The 18,297-nt window shown below is 40.5% G+C and overlaps 2 protein-coding genes across 2 annotated transcripts; both read left to right on the top strand.

The window, feature by feature from the left end:
* Nucleotides 1-414: 414 nt before the first annotated feature.
* On the top strand, nt 415-7,907 carry LOC113070644 (uncharacterized). Its single transcript, XM_026244034.1, has 4 exons — nt 415-507; nt 1,003-4,255; nt 5,214-7,287; nt 7,783-7,907. The coding sequence occupies exons 2-3, from the start codon at nt 1,178-1,180 to the stop codon at nt 7,041-7,043; spliced, it is 4,908 nt and encodes a 1,635-aa protein (XP_026099819.1). The 5' UTR covers nt 415-507; nt 1,003-1,177; the 3' UTR covers nt 7,044-7,287; nt 7,783-7,907.
* Nucleotides 7,908-13,805: 5,898 nt separating this feature from the next.
* Nucleotides 13,806-15,329, top strand: LOC113070637 (uncharacterized). Its single transcript, XM_026244029.1, has 5 exons — nt 13,806-13,864; nt 13,948-14,041; nt 14,487-14,843; nt 14,946-15,063; nt 15,150-15,329. The coding sequence occupies exons 1-5, from the start codon at nt 13,806-13,808 to the stop codon at nt 15,245-15,247; spliced, it is 726 nt and encodes a 241-aa protein (XP_026099814.1). The 3' UTR covers nt 15,248-15,329.
* The last annotated feature ends 2,968 nt before the right edge of the window (nt 15,330-18,297 follow it).

Here is an 18,297-nt window from a genome sequence, read left to right on the forward strand (position 1 = left end):
AATAAAGCAAAGGAATAAAGGAATACACAAGCTTGGGAGCTGAACACGGGTGAACTCGAAATAAAATTACCAATAAAATAAAATATTAATAGACACGGGACGGGACGGTACTAACTTTGCTATCATACATGTATGAATATAAACAGTTGGCGGCGTTATGTGGTGAGGAATACGCCGAAAATTCCGAAGAAGAAGATAAAGCAAACCACCCCACCCCCCACCACTCTAGCATCCCGCGCCATCCACTGCTATATCTCGTCCTTTGACACGGTAAATTATGGGACAAAAATTACATCTGTTGTAAAGGACTGTGATAACAAACAATGGACAGTGAATGCTATTGGTGGGCTTTTTAATTTACAGTTGAAACTACAAATCAGTACAGCTTTAGCGTCATCGGAAAGTAGTTCCGCCAAAGGATATAGAAGTGTGTTGCATCAGAAAGTTTAGTGCGGAGCTAATGAGTGTTCTCCAAAGTTTATTTCAAGTGTGTGCGTGCAGCTAGAAGTAAGTTTAAATGTTCTTATCTTTGTTATTAATACATTTGTGTATTGTTGCGGTTTAATTTAATCACAGACTTCAGATATTAATGGCAATACTGTATGCGTGTGTACAAAGATTCAGCAATTGCCATTCCTTTGTGTGAATTAATGTAATTATGATAGTTCATGACAGCTGTTTATATGCTTATCAGACCCGTTATGTGGATTATATGCTTATTTGCATGCGTACCTATAAATGCCTCAAGATTAACGTTCTAAAATTGCACCGTCATTTGTTTACATAAGACCGCCGGAATGGCGCTAATAATGTTACGGCCGCGGGTTCGAGTCCCGCTCAGAGCAGTCTGTACATAATGTTGATTTATTGTAATTATACATTGAATATAGTTAATCCTATTTAATGCCTTTTGTAACTATATAATATTGTTGTAAATTTTTATTGTTGTTATACTTATTATTGTGTACCTTTTATTTACCATTATTGTGTGTATCCTTTCAGAACCACACATACCCATCTACAGTGGAGAATAAAAATTAAAGAAGAAACATCAGAGTCATTGCATTCTAACCGGATGTGCCATAGTGATTGCAAACCTTTACTAACCAGCCCCAAATAAATACCTCAAAACATATGGTCCTTCGAGCCGGATGCAATTGCTGTGGAATTGATAAAAATGTCTTCTGACCAAAGGAGTAGAGAAGGAAGGCCTGCTGATGTGCGTCCTAAACGACAAGTGCGACCACCAGCCTGGTTGAAAGATTATGATGTTTCTCTCCCGCACTATAATGAATCTTCACCTGTTGTTCAAACCACACCTTTCACCACAGAGGAACAGGAGCCTTATCGTATTGAGAGGGTAGCCGAGATGACCCCCCTCACTCATCACACACTTCGACACTTCGACACTTCTACTGGACTCAGGCAGAGGCCGTTTACCCATTCTGGCCAGGTGGAACAGATGTATAAGAGCACACCTGTACCTCACCACAGTGTATCAGGGGATGTATCCTCAGAGATATTGGAGGCTATTCAACAGCTCAAGATGGAGAATCAGAAACTACAGTCTACAGTTTTAGACATGCAACGAGATATGAGAGGTGATACTGTGGTTCCATTGCACCATAGGTCAGTGCCACCATCACACGATAAAGCCCCTTCGCAACCATGGCGGCTACCTCGTGCCAACCTGCCATACTCAGAGCAGCTAACTGATAGTTATAAAATTCCGCCTCACAGTAAATCGACATGGGATGTTAGTAGAGCCCCTATACCAGACAAAGAGGAGGATTGGCCACCCCCACCTCCACCAGTAGCTGATGATGTCCCACTTCCTCGAACTCCAGTGAATAAACCACTACCTCCACCTCCAACAGCAGCCATCCCAGACTTAGTGGAGGAATTAACAGCATGTTTGCGTAGACTAGGCAGGACATCACACCCACCTTCGAGTCCAGCGACGCCTGAATACTTTGAACCAGATGATGGTTCTTCAGTGGCATCTGATGTGCAGAGGTCACATGACATTGATAGACAATCCAAGTATCCCCCCATACCTCCTCATGTCAGTATGCAGTATCACAAGGAGACTGCGGAGGACTTCCACAACCCTCAGCGAGAGAAATTATATCGAGGCCCTAAGCCCACAATTCCAGATTTCACCAAAGGGGACCCACGAGAGTTTGCAAGATTGAAGATCTCCCTGGATAATATTCTTCCTGAAGATGCCACAGAGAGATTTAAATATCAGATCCTCTTAGATCATCTCAAATTCGAGGATGCCCTTCTGATAGCAGACTCTTACACAAATTCAAAGAGACCTTATTCAGACACCATGGCTTCCCTGGCAGAACAGTATGGACAGCCCCACCAGTTAGCTCTATGCCATATTGCTGACCTCATGGAAGGCTCAAGTATCCGCAGTCATGATACAACTGGATTTAAGAAGTTCGCACTTAAGGTCAGAGCTCTCGTGGGCATGCTAGATCAACTTGGTCAAAGTGGAAATGTTGAACTCCAGTGTGGCTCACATGTTACTAGGTTACTATCCAAGTTACCTCAGGACCTGCGAGCTGATTTCAAGAGGTACATGTATCCCCTGGGAGTCCGCATCCCCACACTTCTGAACTTTGCAGAGTGGCTGGAATACGAACTGACAATTCAAGAAAGTGGTATTGAGTTTATTGGAGAAAGAAGGGAACGCCTTGATCAAAGGATGGACAGACGTAAGGACGTCAAGTCTAGTAAGACATTTTCCATATTTCACAGCTCGGGCCCTTCCACCACCAATCCACCTACAGAAGGGTCTGGTCCAAGTGCTTCTAGACCTCAAGACAAGGTAAAGGCATACTGTCCCTATTGCTCCAACACCCAACATTACTTGAATCAGTGCCAGAACTTTAGTCAGCTTACTAAAGAACAGAAGTGTTACTGGGTAAAAACAAATAAAAAATGTTGGCGTTGTGGTCGCACCCACCAAGCAGCACAGTGTCGTCTGAAAACAATCTGCAAAATCTGTAATGGCAGGCATCTTGAGGCACTCCACGAGCTCAATGATAGACCAATTAGAGAAACCCCTCCTCTTTTGAATCCCACCAGTGAGGTTCTCTACTTGGATAGGCAAGCAGGCTGCAGTAAGGTACTGCTGAAAGTCATCAAAGTGATTTTACGTAATGGAAAGCATGTGCTAGAGACCTTCGCTATTCTAGATGATGGCTCAGAGAGAACAATTCTCCTTCAGGCTGCTGCTCAGAAACTGAATCTTCACGGGAAGACAGAGAATCTGGTACTGAGAACAGTTCGACAGGACATGAAGGTCATACAAGGTAATACAGTTTCCTTCTCAATATCTCCTGCTTGTCAGCCTCAGAAGGTCTTTAAGATCAACAGAGCTTTCACAGCAGATCAGCTAGGATTGGCAGAACATACTTACCCTATTAAAGTTCTACAAAGCAAGTACAGCCATCTCAGAGGGCTGCCCATTCCTGCCCTTGACAAAGCTCATCCACTCTTGCTAATTGGCTCTGACTATCCTCATTTAATCACGCCAATTGCGCCAGTGCTCTTGGGTCCTTCGGGTGGACCAGCAGCAGTGAGAACGAGGTTGGGTTGGACAATCCAGGGTCCTGCCAAGCTTGTCCATTATCAGCTTCAGACTCAACAGTGCCTGAACATTTCCATTATGTCTCCCTCCAATGAACTGTTCAAAAATGTGCAGCAACTTTGGCAACTGGATGTATTGCCTTACAGGAATGAGAAGCTTATCACTAGATCTAAGCAAGATCAGGATGCAATTAACCTGTTAGAGGCAAAGTCCAAACGGATTGACATCAATGGGATCCAGCGCTATGCCACTCCTCTTCTCAGGGTAAAGCACATGCCAAAACTACAAGCCACAAAGGAAGCGGTAATGGCCAACCTCCGCAGCACAGAGAATCGCTTAATGAGAGACCCTCAAAAGGCAGAAGCTTATAATGACGAAATTAGGAAGCTAGAACAAGCTGGCTATGCAGTCAAAGTACAAGAGCAGATACTGAGTGAGACTGATGAATCTTGGTTCATCCCCCATCATATGGTGAGTCACAACGGGAAGAACAGAGTTGTCTTTAACTGCTCATTCGCCTACAAAGGACAAAACCTAAATGATCAACTCCTGCCTGGACCCAATTTGGGGTCTTCTTTACTTGGTGTACTGCTGAGATTCAGGGAGCACTCTGTCGCTATCAGTAGCGACATAAAGGGCATGTTTCACCAAGTGAGATTGCTGCCAGAAGACAAGCCACTCCTCCGTTTCTTATGGCGCAATTTAGACCGAGAGAAACAACCCGATATCTATGAGTGGCAAGTGCTCCCATTCGGGACAACATGTAGTCCGTGCTGTGCTACATACGCTTTGCAGAGGCATGTATTCGACCACAGTCAACCAGGAGACCAGGTACGAGACTCTATTGAAAGATCCTTCTACGTAGACAACTGTCTACAGAGCCTTTCTTCGTTGGATGAAGCCAAATTGCTTGTGGATTCATTAAGAGACCTGTTAGCTACAGGTGGATTCGAATTACGGCAATGGGCAAGCAACATTCCTGAGGTCATTTGTCATTTACCAAAGGAAGCCAGGTCAGAGAGCAGTGAGCTTTGGCTCAATCAGACTGGGGAAGATCCTCAAGAATTTGCACTAGGGCTACGTTGGCTGTGCAATTCAGACACTCTAAGGTATAAGTGCCGTCTGCTAGACTGCCCGAAACCAACAATGAGGAACATATACAAAGTGGTAGCAAGTCAATATGATCCTCTCGGGTTCATTGTTCCCTACACAACTAGGGCCAAAATCCTCATTCAGCATCTTTGGGCAAAACACAGAGAATGGGATGATCCGGTACTGCCAGAAGATCTCCTTCGAACTTGGCACTCTTGGCAGGGGGAATTGCAACACCTGTCCCAGATCAACTTAACCCGCTGCTATGCAAGTCCAAAGATGGATGTTCCTGACTGCACTCGACAAATCCATGTGTTCTGCGATGCCTCGGAAAAGGCTTATGGTTCTGTTGCATATCTACGAACAGAAAACCCAGAGGGAGGTGCTGAAGTGTCATTTCTCTCTGCTAGATCAAGAGTGGCCCCTAAGCGACAGCTATCCATGCCTAGGTTAGAACTGTGTGCGGCCCTTACAGGTGCACAGTTAGCTTCTCTTGTTAATAGAGAGCTTACATTAGACATTTGTTCCTGTTTCCTCTGGACTGACCACCACAGTCCTAACATGGCTACAGTCTGACTCCTGTCGCTTTAAGGTTTTTGTGGGCACACGAGTTTCTGAGATTCAGGAACTAACCAGTGATTACACCTGGCGTTATGTTGATTCTACTAATAATCCAGCAGACGACATCACCCGTGGAAAAACTTTGGTAGAATTAGGAACAGATAATCGGTGGAGACAAGGACCAACATTCCTCTGGCAGCCACAGGACCACTGGCCCATTACCCCAGGCCAAGGTAACATTGATAGTTGTGAACTGAGGAAATCTATCTGCTGCAATCATGTAAGTGTCGCTGAAGATCACTCATTCCCAGATCCAAATCAGTACAACAGTTTTAAAGATTTAATTGAAGCAGCTGTACTCTTACGCCATGGGGTGGCTGGGAAACAGGGAAACCCAACAGCTGATGACTACAAGTTGGCAGAAACAGATCTCCTAAGAAAATCTCAACAAGATAGCTTCCCTGAAGACTTTGACTGTCTAGCAATGGGCAGACCAGTACAATCATCTAGCCGTTTGATCACCCTTGCACCTGAATATGACCCTGTATTCCAACTTATCCGAGTCGGAGGTCGACTCAGCCGCAGTGAACTGCTAGATCCAGATACTATCCACCCAGTGGTTCTAGACCCAGCTCACAAAGTAACACAACTCCTCATTCAGGATATGGACAACCAACTCTGTCACCCAGGTTCTGAACGAGTTTTTGCAGAGCTTCGCCGTCAATTCTGGATTCTTCGAGGTAGATCAGCTGTTAAAAAACAACAACACTCTTGCTTTGATTGCCAAAAATGGAGAGCCAAGCCAGTTGTGCCCCTAATGGCAGACCTACCCCAAGCTAGGCTGCAACTGTTTAAGCCTTCCTTCTTTTCTACTGGTATGGACTGTTTTGGGCCCTTTACAGTGAAAGTAGGAAGACGCAATGAAAAGCGTTGGGGCATCCTTTTCAAGTGCCTCACCACTCGTGCCATCCACATAGACCTTCTGCACAGTCTTGATACGGACTCCTTTCTGATGGCACTGCGTCGTTTTATCTCTCGTAGAGGTAAGCCTTCTGAGCTACTTTCAGATCAAGGCACTAATTTCAAAGGTGGGGACAGAGAACTCCAGGAAGCCTTTAAAGCTTTGAATCCTTTGTTGCAAGCACAACTGGCAAAAGAACAAATTCAGTTTAAATTCAACCCCCCCAGTAGTCCACACTTTGGAGGAGCTTGGGAACGAGAAATAAGATCCATCAAGTCTGCACTATATGCCACTTTGCAAAGTCAAAGCATGACCGAGGAGGTATTAAGGACAGTGCTGATAGAAGTGGAAGGAATCTTAAACTCCAAACCTCTGGGTTATGCATCAACTGATGTTGCAGACCCCAATCCCGTCACACCCAATCTTCTCCTCATGGGGCGGCCCGATCCATCGCTCCCCCAGGCTGTCTACCATGAATCAGAACTTTTAAGTCGTCGCAGATGGAGGCACACACAAGTCCTTGCGGATCACTTTTGGAGACAATTCATCAAGTATTACCTTCCTAACCTACAGACCCGTTCCAAGTGGCAAAAGGACACTGATAATTTACAGCCTGGCATGATCGTGATGATCCTAGACCCTCAAATACCCAGAGCTGTCTGGCCAGTAGGACAGATCATCAATGTCTTTCCTGGAGCTGATGGACGGATTAGGACAGCAGAGGTGAAAATAAAGGACAAAGTATACACCAGACCAGTAGCTCGTCTTATTAAATTACCATCCATCCATAACACTGATAAAGCGGAGAAAAGTCCTTCTACATAAAGACGAATTTGACTGTGCAAATTCGGGGGCGGCTGTTGTAAAGGACTGTGATAACAAACAATGGACAGTGAATGCTATTGGTGGGCTTTTTAATTGACAGTTGAAACTACAAATCAGTACAGCTTTAGCGTCATCGGAAAGTAGTTCCGCCAAAGGATATAGAAGTGTGTTGCATCAGAAAGTTTAGTGCGGAGCTAATGAGTGTTCTCCAAAGTTTATTTCAAGTGTGTGCGTGCAGCTAGAAGTAAGTTTAAATGTTCTTATCTTTGTTATTAATACATTTGTGTATTGTTGCGGTTTAATTTAATCACAGACTTCAGATATTAATGGCAATACTGTATGCGTGTGTACAAAGATTCAGCAATTGCCATTCCTTTGTGTGAATTAATGTAATTATGATAGTTCATGACAGCTGTTTATATGCTTATCAGACCCGTTATGTGGATTATATGCTTATTTGCATGCGTACCTATAAATGCCTCAAGATTAACGTTCTAAAATTGCACCGTCATTTGTTTACATAAGACCGCCGGAATGGCGCTAATAATGTTACGGCCGCGGGTTCGAGTCCCGCTCAGAGCAGTCTGTACATAATGTTGATTTATTGTAATTATACATTGAATATAGTTAATCCTATTTAATGCCTTTTGTAACTATATAATATTGTTGTAAATTTTTATTGTTGTTATACTTATTATTGTGTACCTTTTATTTACCATTATTGTGTGTATCCTTTCAGAACCACACATACCCATCTACAGTGGAGAATAAAAATTAAAGAAGAAACATCAGAGTCATTGCATTCTAACCGGATGTGCCATAGTGATTGCAAACCTTTACTAACCAGCCCCAAATAAATACCTCAAAACAACATCATTTAGATAAAGAATGTCAGATTCTGGTTTCACTGCAGTTTTGCATTAAGTTCAAACGTATATTTTTTCTTAAAAATATTTAATTATATTAGATAACCTAATATATATATACAATCAATTGTATATGTGAACATTAAATAATCTTATTTTTTGCAGTATCTTTCTTTGTTTTTCCATAGGCTATATAACGAACCCAAAAGCACTTTTAAGAGCTTATCTATCTTTCATCTATCTATCTATCTACACTATCTATCTATCTATCTATCTATCTCGTCTGTCTCTGTTTTGATCTGTGTATTCGTCTATCTGTTGAGTGTCTATATACATTCACATGATGGACTTCGAATTTGAAGAAGAGCTGAGAAATACTGATGAGCTCCTTGAAAACTTACAAGCTCGAGAGGTAAAATAAAGTCATCATACATACATTGAGTTCAATATATTTTCCTGTTGGTTTAATATTATTAAGTCACAATCAATATTAATTTTGCCATTACTGTTACTGTATAGGTCAGTAGTAAGCAGTTTTTAACCCTAACAAGACATTAAGTTATATTTCTTGAATTACTGGCTGGTCATTTTTATGCACTTAGGGAAGACTGGGCAAAAGCAATGTGCACCCTCTACCCTCACCCCCTACTGTTCAGTGGAGAAAGAGGGACAGCCAAGGGGAAATACTTTACAAATATCCAAGAGCCAAAAGGGCAGCAACTGTAGAAAGCAAGTATAATGTACTTACTAATGTACTTACTGTAAACGCAAATCTCTCTCTCTCTCTCTCTCTCTCTCTCTCTATATATATATATAGTATATATATATATATGAAGCATTCATACTTTTTTTTTTCTTCTTAATTGTTTGCTATGCAGTATTTAAAATGATGTCAAATTGTGCTTCTGTTTTGTAAATAGGACTAAAAAGAGACCACACCAATATTTCAGGTAATGCTTACATAAAAATTATGTTGTGTATATGTGTATTTCTTTTGTGTTTATTTCCTTCTTACATTTGTTCTGGCAGGTCCATTTGTTATGGAAGATGACTTGAATGGTGGCCCTGCAAATGCCTCTGAAACAGCTGGTATACACTGAAAAAAATATTGCTTTATGATTTATATTTAATGGACTTTTTTATATAAATCTGAATATTTTCATCATTAGACTTTTAAGTGCATGCACAGGTATATACTGCTCACATGTAAATCTTGACTTTTGAAAAAATATGTTTATGTTTATGAATTTAACTTAGATACTATTCTTGAAGAGCTAAAGAGGCTGTTGGACACTAAGGAAGATGCAAATGTTGTCCCAATTCAAGATCATCAACCTCGGTCTATATCTAATGACTGGGCCATTAGAACTGAAATGAGGGAGGAGAGATGGAAAGAAGCTAGATCTTCTCTTGTGGAGAACATTTTGAAAGGAGAAGATGCAAGCTCCTCATCCTGCCAACAGTGCAGATCAAATGCAGCTGTTGTGCGCTGTAGGGACTCCCTTACCCTTTCCTCTGTGCAGAATGTGATGAGAAACGTCATGGTAGCTTCTTTGTTCTCCACAATAGAGATTCACTTGTCTCAGGTTTTGTACAACCTTTACCTCCATCAACAGGATTCTTCCAGGCAGCTGGTCAAATTTCTGTTAAACATCTTGGTAAGATAATTTTATGCTTAGTTGTATTGTATTGTGCTCTTAACATATCATGTTTTTAAATATAACTTCTTTGTTGCACAGTTCGACTGCTGCCTGTAGAAATACCTACCCATATTTGTGATTGCAGTAACGGGACAGTCCTTGTTTCTTCAGGCAGGCCCATGACCCTGATCACTATGAATGGAAAGGAAGATTTTTGCATACAATTTTTTTTTTTCTAATATGTATTACCATTTTCTTAATGTCTTATAATTTCATGTAGCTTGTTTTCCTCCTTTAGGCCGTTACAACCTTAGCATGCCTCACTTGTCCTGTGCTTCGTGTGGATATTCACGAGAGGCCTCTTTGCCAGAACTTCAAAAGAGTGGTTACTGGCCTGGTAACATTCCTGCAAGTGCACTGTTCACAACAGATGTGCTTGTCTCATTTCAAGAGATGAAAATGGCATCACCAGGGATGTCTTTTCAAGCATTTGTTAAAATGCTTGATGAGAAAACAATTCTCTTTGGTAGAGTAAGTATTTTGTTTTGTTTTTAATTATTATTATTTTTTTCATCATTAACCATTGCCAAGTAAAATTACTATTTTCTTTGGACGTAGTAGAAACCTTTGCATGTATAGATTTAACTACTAAGATATTTAATGTACTGAGATTTTAATACATTATGATTCTCAATTTAGCTTTATAACCAAAACAATTAATTCATTTTCAATGTGAAAATGATTGCGTTTCTGTAGACTGTGCTAACTTTATATGAAATGTTAAACAGACTATCCTTTATGACTATCCCTTTTGAGTCTTTGGAGGTTAATTTAAAAGAATATGAGTACTTTCAGTACTACATATAATAAAACATATCAGAATCAGAAATCAGAAAGAGCTTTATTGCCAAGTATGCTTACGCATACAAGGAATTTGTTTTAGTGACATAAGCTTCCAGTACACAGAGACAACAACACAGAGACAAAAAAAAAAAAAAGATTTACACATTAGCAAATAAATAAGTGTATAAACAATTGTGCTATAAATGATAATGGAATAGGATTGAGTGAGATGCAGGAATGTTCTAGTATGGAGGGTTAACAAATAAATATAAGGATATTGCACGTTTATAAGCATAAGTAGAGAACATTTAACTGTTCATGAGGTAGATAGCCTGGGGGAAGAAACTGTTCTTGTGCCTTGCTGTTCTGGTGTTTGCGGCTCTGAGGCGCCGGCCAGATGGCAAAAGTTCAAAGATGGGGTGACTTGGATGTGAGGGATCCAGAGTGATTTTCTGAGCCCTTTTCCTCACTCTGGATGTATACAGTTCTTGAAGGGTGGGCAGGGGAGTACCAATAATCCTTTCAGCAGTCCGAACAGTTCTCTGTAGTCTTCTGATGTCTGATTTTGTTGCTGAACCAAACCAGACAGTTATTGAAGTACACAGTACAGACTCAATGACGGCTGAGTAGAACTGTTTCAGCAGCTCCTGTGGCAAGTTAAACTTCCTCAGCTGGCGAAGGAAATACAACCTTTGCTGGGCCTTTTTAACAATGCAGTCAATGTGATTGTCCCACTTCAGGTCCTGAGAGATGGTGGTTCCCAGGAACCTGAATGACTCCACTGCAGTCACAGTGCTGTTCATGATGGTGAGTGGGGAAAGTGCAGGTGGGTTTCTCCTAAAGTCCACGATCATCTCCACTGTTTTGAGCGTGTTCAGCTCCAGGTTGTTAAGACTGCACCAGACAGCCAGCTGCTCAACCTCTTGTCTGTAAGCAGACTCATCACCGTCCTGGATGAGGCCGATGACTGTAGTGTCGTCTGCAAACTTTAGGAGCTTGACAGAGGGGTCTTTAGAGGTGCAGTCGTTGGTGTACAGGGAGAAAAGCAGAGGGGAGAGAACACATCCCTGAGGGGCACCAGTGTTGGTGGAGCAGCTGTTTGATGTGAATTTCCCCAGTCTCACTAACTGTTGCCTATCTGTCAGAAAGCTGGTGATCCATTGACAGATAGAGCTAGGGACAGAGAGCTGGGTCAGTTTGGTCTGAAGGGCTGTTGGGATGATGGTGTTGAAAGCCGAACTAAGGTCCACAAACAGGATCCTCACATAAGTCCCTGTTTTGTCCAGATGTTGCAGGATGAAGTGCAATCCCATGTTGATTGCATCATCCACGGACCTGTTTGCTCGGTAAGCAAACTGCAGGGGGTCCAATATGGGTCCAGTGATGTCCTTCAGATAAGCCAGAACCAGTTTTTCAAAGGACTTCATGACGACAGACGTTAGAGCCACAGGTCTGTAGTCGTTAAGTCCTGTTATCTTGGGTTTCTTTGGAATGGGGATTATGGTGGAGCGTTTAAAGCAGGAAGGCACTTCACACAACTCCAGGGATCTGTTGAAGATCTGTGAAAAGATGGGGGCCAGCTGGTCAGCACAGATTTTCAGACAGGCTGGTGTAACGCCATCTGGGCCTGGTGCTTTTCTTCTTTTGTTCTTCTTGAAGACCTGGCGCACATCATCTTCACAGATTTGAAGAGCAGGAGGTGTGGAGGGTGGGATTGCAGGATGTGTTAATGGTTGTCTAGGGAGATAGTCAGAATGGGTGTTGGGGGTTTCAAATCTGCAATAAAACTCATTCAGGTCATTAGCAAGTCGTTGATTAGCCTCAGTGCTAGGGGATGGTGTCTTGTAGTTCGTGATGGCTCTTAGACCTCTCCACACTGAAGTTGAGTCGTTGGAAGAAAACTGGTCTTCCAACTTTTTTGCGTAGGTCTTTTTAGCCACTTTGATCTCTTTGTTCAGTGTGTTCCTGGCCTGATTGTACAAGACCCTGTCCCCATTTCTGTAGGCATCCTCTTTGGCCTGACGAAGTTGTCTGAGTTTTACTGTAAACCATGGCTTATCATTGTTGAATGTTAAATAAGTCCTGGTAGGAATGCATACATCCTCACAGAAACTAATATAGGATGTTACGGTCTCTGTGAGTTCGTCCAGATCGGTGGTAGCAGCTTCAAAAACACTCCAATCAGTGAGGTCAAAACAAGATTGTAAATCCTGCTCTGTTTCGCTGGTCCATCTCTTCACAGTCCTTACTACAGGTTTAGCAGATTTAAGTTTTTGCTTGTAGGATGGTATAAGATGAACCAGACAGTGATCAGAATGTCCCAAAGCTGCTCGTGGAACAGAGTGATATGCATCCTTTATTGTGGTGTAGCAGTGATCCAATATATTACTGTCTCTGGTGGGACATGTAACATGCTGTCTGTATTTTGGCAGTTCACGGGAGAGATTGGCTTTGTTAAAGTCCCCAAGAATGATTAAAACAGAGTCTGGGTGTTGTTGTTCTGTGTCTGTGATCTGATCAGCGAGTTTCTGTAAAGCTGAGCCCACATGCGCTTGCGGATGGATGTAAACACTGACCAGAATGAACGAATGAAACTCCCGCGGCGAATAGAATGGCTTGCAGTTGACAAACTGCATTTCTAGATCAGGACAGCACATCTTCTTTAACACAGTTACATCTGTACACCACCGTTTATTGATGTAAAAGCATGTCCCGCCACCGCGCGATTTCCCAGTTGATTCTGATTCGCGATCCGCTCTGAACAGCTGAAAGCCCGGCAGATGGAGCGCGCTGTCCGGTATGGCGTCATTCAGCCAGGTTTCCGTGAAACACAGAGCAGCAGAGTGAGAGAAATCCTTATTTGTCCGAGAGAGCAGAAGGAGTTCGTCTGTTTTGTTGGGTAGAGAGCGGAGATTTGCGAGATGGATGCTAGGCAACGGCGTCCGAAATCCGCGCTTCCTGAGTCTGACGAGCGCTCCCGCTCGCTTCCCCCGTCTGCGCGTCCTGAAGCGTTTGATCAGCGCCGCCGCTCCTCCGATAACAACGTTCAGTAAAACGTCTGAATAATTAAAATCCGGTAAAAGATCTTGTGGTGTGTTCTGCCGAATGTTCAGAAGTTCATCCCTGGTGAAACTGATCGTGTTTGTTAAACAAAAAACAGGAAAAACGAACAAAAACAGCACAAACACTGGAGAGCCAAGCACTGAAGCAGCCATATGCGGCGCCATCGAGTGATCGAGTTTTATTATTTTATCACCCAGTAAAACACCGGTATTACCTGTTCTTAATTTCAGAGTGGAAAAATATCGGCCAATGCCTTCAGCTGCAGTTTCAATGAATGGGTTGCAGCAAGATATGCAGTGGAAAAGATGTGTCAGGAGGAGTTTTTCACTTGTCCAGCATGCACTCCGGACATGTTAGCTGTATCTGTTGATGGCAATCGCAAACACTATCGCTTTAAAAACAAAGCAAGGTACTTACCTGTTTGTAAATTAAAGTGATTTTCTTAATTTTGAATGATGTGTTAATATAACTTCCGAATGTTTTCCTCATTAGCACAGAGAAAAGGGGATTACTTGACCAACTTTTTATACAGAGTGATGTGGAGGTGTCTGAATTTGTGGACTATGTCCGCAAAAACAGTGATCACGTAAGTATTATGATTGGCAAATATTACTGTTTAACTTGATTTCACAGCTTTTCGCAAATAATTTTACACATTTCTTGAAGTAAAATGTATTTCTTAGAAAAAAATTAAACAGACCCAGAAGATATCGATATGATGCCCTCTGACAACATATGTATGTTTTGACTACTTAAGATGTTTGTGTTCATTGTTTTGAAATTAGCTAGGATTGAAGCATTTGGAGATTGTGTAGTTTAAGAACATAATATAACAGTTAACAGTTAATATGTACAACACATGGTGGGATAGATTTGGTTGTTTGAAGCTATAAACTTATCTTAATGTTCTGTAAATATTTAATCTTTTTTGTTGATCAGGTGTAAAGTTATGTCACATTTAGAGTGGTCTACAGTATTTAGCAGTGTATCTTTTGAGCTTTTAAAAAATGTATATAATTTATATGATCCAGGTGTCGGGAAGAGGATTATGTGGGGCATCACACTGGACAGCAGCAAAAGAACTGGCCAAGAAATCAAGCAGCAAACTGGATGAGGAGGGATTAGAGATTGCTGTCTGTCGCCATGGCGTTCTCCTTATGGCCTTAAATATGTTTCGAGGGGAAATTTTTGCTTACCCCCTTTTTCTGCAGAAAAAACTTGCAGACATGTCACAGGGGAGCATCAAATTCTTCTGTTCAGATGTAGCCTGCAAATACTTCCCATATCTCCAGCGTATTTCTAAGCACTTCCCCGAGCTGCAGTCTTTACTGGACATGCATCCTTTTCTGTCAGTGATGCATGCCAAAGCACACTCTTGGAAATGTGAGGTACATTACCATGTGTTTTAAGTATGTTATTCTAAGAAATAATATAAAATATACATAAAAAATTTGAGTGCATTGTTTTTGTTGGATTTGAAAACTTGTTAGGTCAAGTATAGTGGGGCCTACCAGGAAGGAGCTGGGTCAACTATTGGTGAGGAAGTGGAGCAGGTGAACAGCTTCCTATCTAGAATTGCTGTTACAAGCAAATACATGTCAAAATCAGGTATGTTGAATAAGATATTATTTTATGCAGAATGCCTTTTGTTATATACACATGTCTCATTACATTTTCTACTATTTCTGTTATAGGCCGAGCAGACATGATTACAATGCAAGCCATGTTGTGGAATAAGCGGAAGATTCTCAATTTGGGACAAGCTCTGGTTAACAGATATGTAAAGGTATAACTTTCTTATCAGTCAAATATTGCAGTTGGGATTTGTAGGTTTTACTAATTGATACCTATCTATTAGTGCTTTAAGCAATGTAAAAAAAAAAAAAATACTGTTGAAAGTGGATCAGTCTGAGCACCACACCACTCTTGAAGCCAAAAAGCAGTGGGGGGCGGGTACACTCTTGATGGAGATGAGAAAGAGGGAGATTTGAAGAAAGACTGTTGGAAGAGAGATGGCTGACAGACATTACAAAAGAAGGGAATATCACTGGAAAAAGAGCACTGAAGGGAGGGCTGTGTTTGTTTGGGTTGATTTTATATATCCACAGTTTCTCAGAAATTATTTACTGCACTTTTGAATGCTGGACATTTTAAATTTGACTTTTTATTTTGTAGACTCAGAAGGCTCTGCAAATGCAGCAACACAGCTTGGAAGAACTGAAGACAGAGCTTTCACTGCATGAAGATTGTGTTCATCAGTGGGTTTCAGATGTTCAACAATGGGCAGAAGGTATTATTTTGATTTGCTTTGTAATTATTCTTATCATTGGCAGGTAATATATATAGATGCTTTTGCATTTTCTTGTGTAGAAAGTGACCGACATGGGAGTGGTGATATGAGATGACTTCAAGAGGAAATAGAAGGTCTAACAGTCAGCATCAAAAGGCGTACACAGCGTCTGTACAGTCAAACAGGTGAAACACAAACATTGGGAATTTACCATGTTGTTTTTTACTATATATCATTAGATGTTAATTGAATATGCATTTTTTAGTAGCTAAAAGAGTGCTGTAATGGCTAAAAATAATTAGAAAAAACATTAATTCTATTCAGATAGCAACAAGCGGCGCCATTCTTTGCGCCTCAGAAGGACTGAAGAGAAAAAGAAGCTAGTTGCTGCAGTGGAAGAGTACAACAGCATAGCAGATCCATCCCAGAAGCTTGGCTCAGTTGAAGACTTCTTCACAGCTGAAACTGTTGCTTGGCCTTGGCAAATCCCTAGCAGTACTGGTATGTTCTATATAACAGGGCAATTCAATTATGTTCCCAGAGGACCACCACCAGCATAATTCAGTTCCAACCCTAATCAAACACAACTGCCTGTAATAATCAAGCAATCCTGAAGGCCTTGACCAGGAACAGAATTGAAAAGTCATATTCTGTAAGACAAGTATATACCAATGTTTTTTTTAATGAGCAGGCACCTCATATAATGACTCTTTTGTTTTGACAAACAGAATCGGCTCCCTTTCTCACCAAGAGGAAGGTGTTTGACAAGGTGATGGCAGTGAGACGCCTTCAGGAAGAGAGAGGTCTAATTTGTAAGGAGATGAAACAGCACTGGAAGGTCATGACACAGAAGATTTCCAAATTCGAAGCACTGATTAATGACATAAGTTCAAAATGTAAGAAAGTCTTCAAACATTCTTTTTTTTAACAATTGATATATAGTATTTTATTTTTTGATAATGTTTCCTTTTGTTTTTCAGCTCTTTTTCCAACCCTGACTGACACTGCATGCAAAGGTCTCCTCTGCATTGTTCGAAAGAAACATTATGAACTTAAACATTTAATGCAGTTGGTAAAGGCAGGCTATGTGAAAATCTTCAGCCAACAAGATTTTATGTCTGAAGAAGAAAAGCTTGAACCGGAAGATGACGTGCAAGAGGAAGAGCTTACAGAAAGCGACTACAGCTCCGATGATGAAAATGATTTTCCTTAATTGAACAAATGTAACGTTTATTTACATAACCCCCCCCCCCCCCCCCCAAAAAAAAAGATAATTGAAATGTGAATCAGACTTTTGCCTTTAAATGTCACATAGAGCAATTCGATCAGAAGGCCTGTTTGTCTGTCGATGTTGATTGTGTCAACTGTTCTGTAACTACTTGATGTGTCTTTGAACAATAACCTAATAAATTACACGTGGCTAATTACACATCTAACAAAACTACTCTCATGATTTAAATCAATGGAGCTGTCTACACTTAAAAGATCCAGTTATGCAGTTTACATTCAGTGTGTCATTTTTTTAGTCTTGTGACTTAACTTACTCAACTTATAAGTACTTATTGTACTTGTCAAAATTAAATAAAATGTATTAAAAAAAAAAAGAAATATATATATATATATACATATATATATGTATATACAGGTATATATATACTCAAAATGTTATATTCACACACAGATAACTATAACAAATATATTGTATATGCATCCAATGTATGTCAGTGTTTACTGCACAAAAAAATGCATCACTGATACGTTGCTCTTAAAAAAATTATTAATTAAAAAAATAATTATTAATCAGTTATCAAGATTTACAAACGCATGACTTTTTAGTTTTAATTATTCCAATCATTTATTTAGTCTAACGAATGATTTGATGGATCTGACAATTCTGTTAAACATGTTGTATCTGTCTTACAGAATGTTATCTAAAATCAGCATTAACTGATTTTGGGTGCATATAACACCCAAAAACGTTTTAAATATTTATTTTAATATCCTGTATAATATTTGATATAAACACCAGGATGATGATAACTTGATCGTTTAAGTTGAGAGAAATATACTGTGTCCTACATTGTATGAATTTGTTCGGTCCTGGTATGTAAAGCACTTTGGCCAACGTGTTGTTTTTAAATGTGCTACATAAATAAAAGTGGATTGATTGATTGCTTGATTGATTTAGTTTATATACATATATAATTACTTACCATCACTTAACAAACATTTGTTTAGTCAGATCTATGCTATTCTGAACAATAATGCACTAAAATATTATTGCATGCATATATTTAATGACGTTGTCATGTACAGTAAATATGCCAAATTTCATTTACATGAAGGGAAAGCTGGAAAATGCATTACAAGAAGCTCAATTGGGCTCTACCATAAAATTTAAACATAGATCCTGAACTCAGTTATAAGCAAGATTATGCACATTACTGATGTCCATAACTTGAGGAACAGCAAAAAAAGGACAATTTGACACAGATTTTTACAATGATAAGATTTTTTTATGGTTTGATACTTTATATTGCATTTTTTGCACC

This window comes from Carassius auratus, unplaced genomic scaffold, assembly GCF_003368295.1.
Source record: "Carassius auratus strain Wakin unplaced genomic scaffold, ASM336829v1 scaf_tig00005102, whole genome shotgun sequence".
NCBI lineage: Eukaryota > Metazoa > Chordata > Actinopteri > Cypriniformes > Cyprinidae > Carassius > Carassius auratus.

What these genes read in the sequence shown, in the direction of transcription:
- LOC113070644 (XM_026244034.1), top strand. Translation starts at nt 1,178, where the DNA reads ATGTCTTCTGACCAAAGGAGTAGAGAAGGAAGGCCTGCTGATGTGCGT. An exon ending in TAAAGGGCATGTTTCACCAA is followed by an intron (nt 4,256 to 5,213) that starts GTGAGATTGCTG and finishes AGCTTACATTAG; the next exon opens with ACATTTGTTCCTGTTTCCTC.
- LOC113070637 (XM_026244029.1), top strand. Translation starts at nt 13,806, where the DNA reads ATGTTAGCTGTATCTGTTGATGGCAATCGCAAACACTATCGCTTTAAA. An exon ending in CACACTCTTGGAAATGTGAG is followed by an intron (nt 14,844 to 14,945) that starts GTACATTACCAT and finishes AAAACTTGTTAG; the next exon opens with GTCAAGTATAGTGGGGCCTA. An exon ending in CAAATACATGTCAAAATCAG is followed by an intron (nt 15,064 to 15,149) that starts GTATGTTGAATA and finishes TTTCTGTTATAG; the next exon opens with GCCGAGCAGACATGATTACA.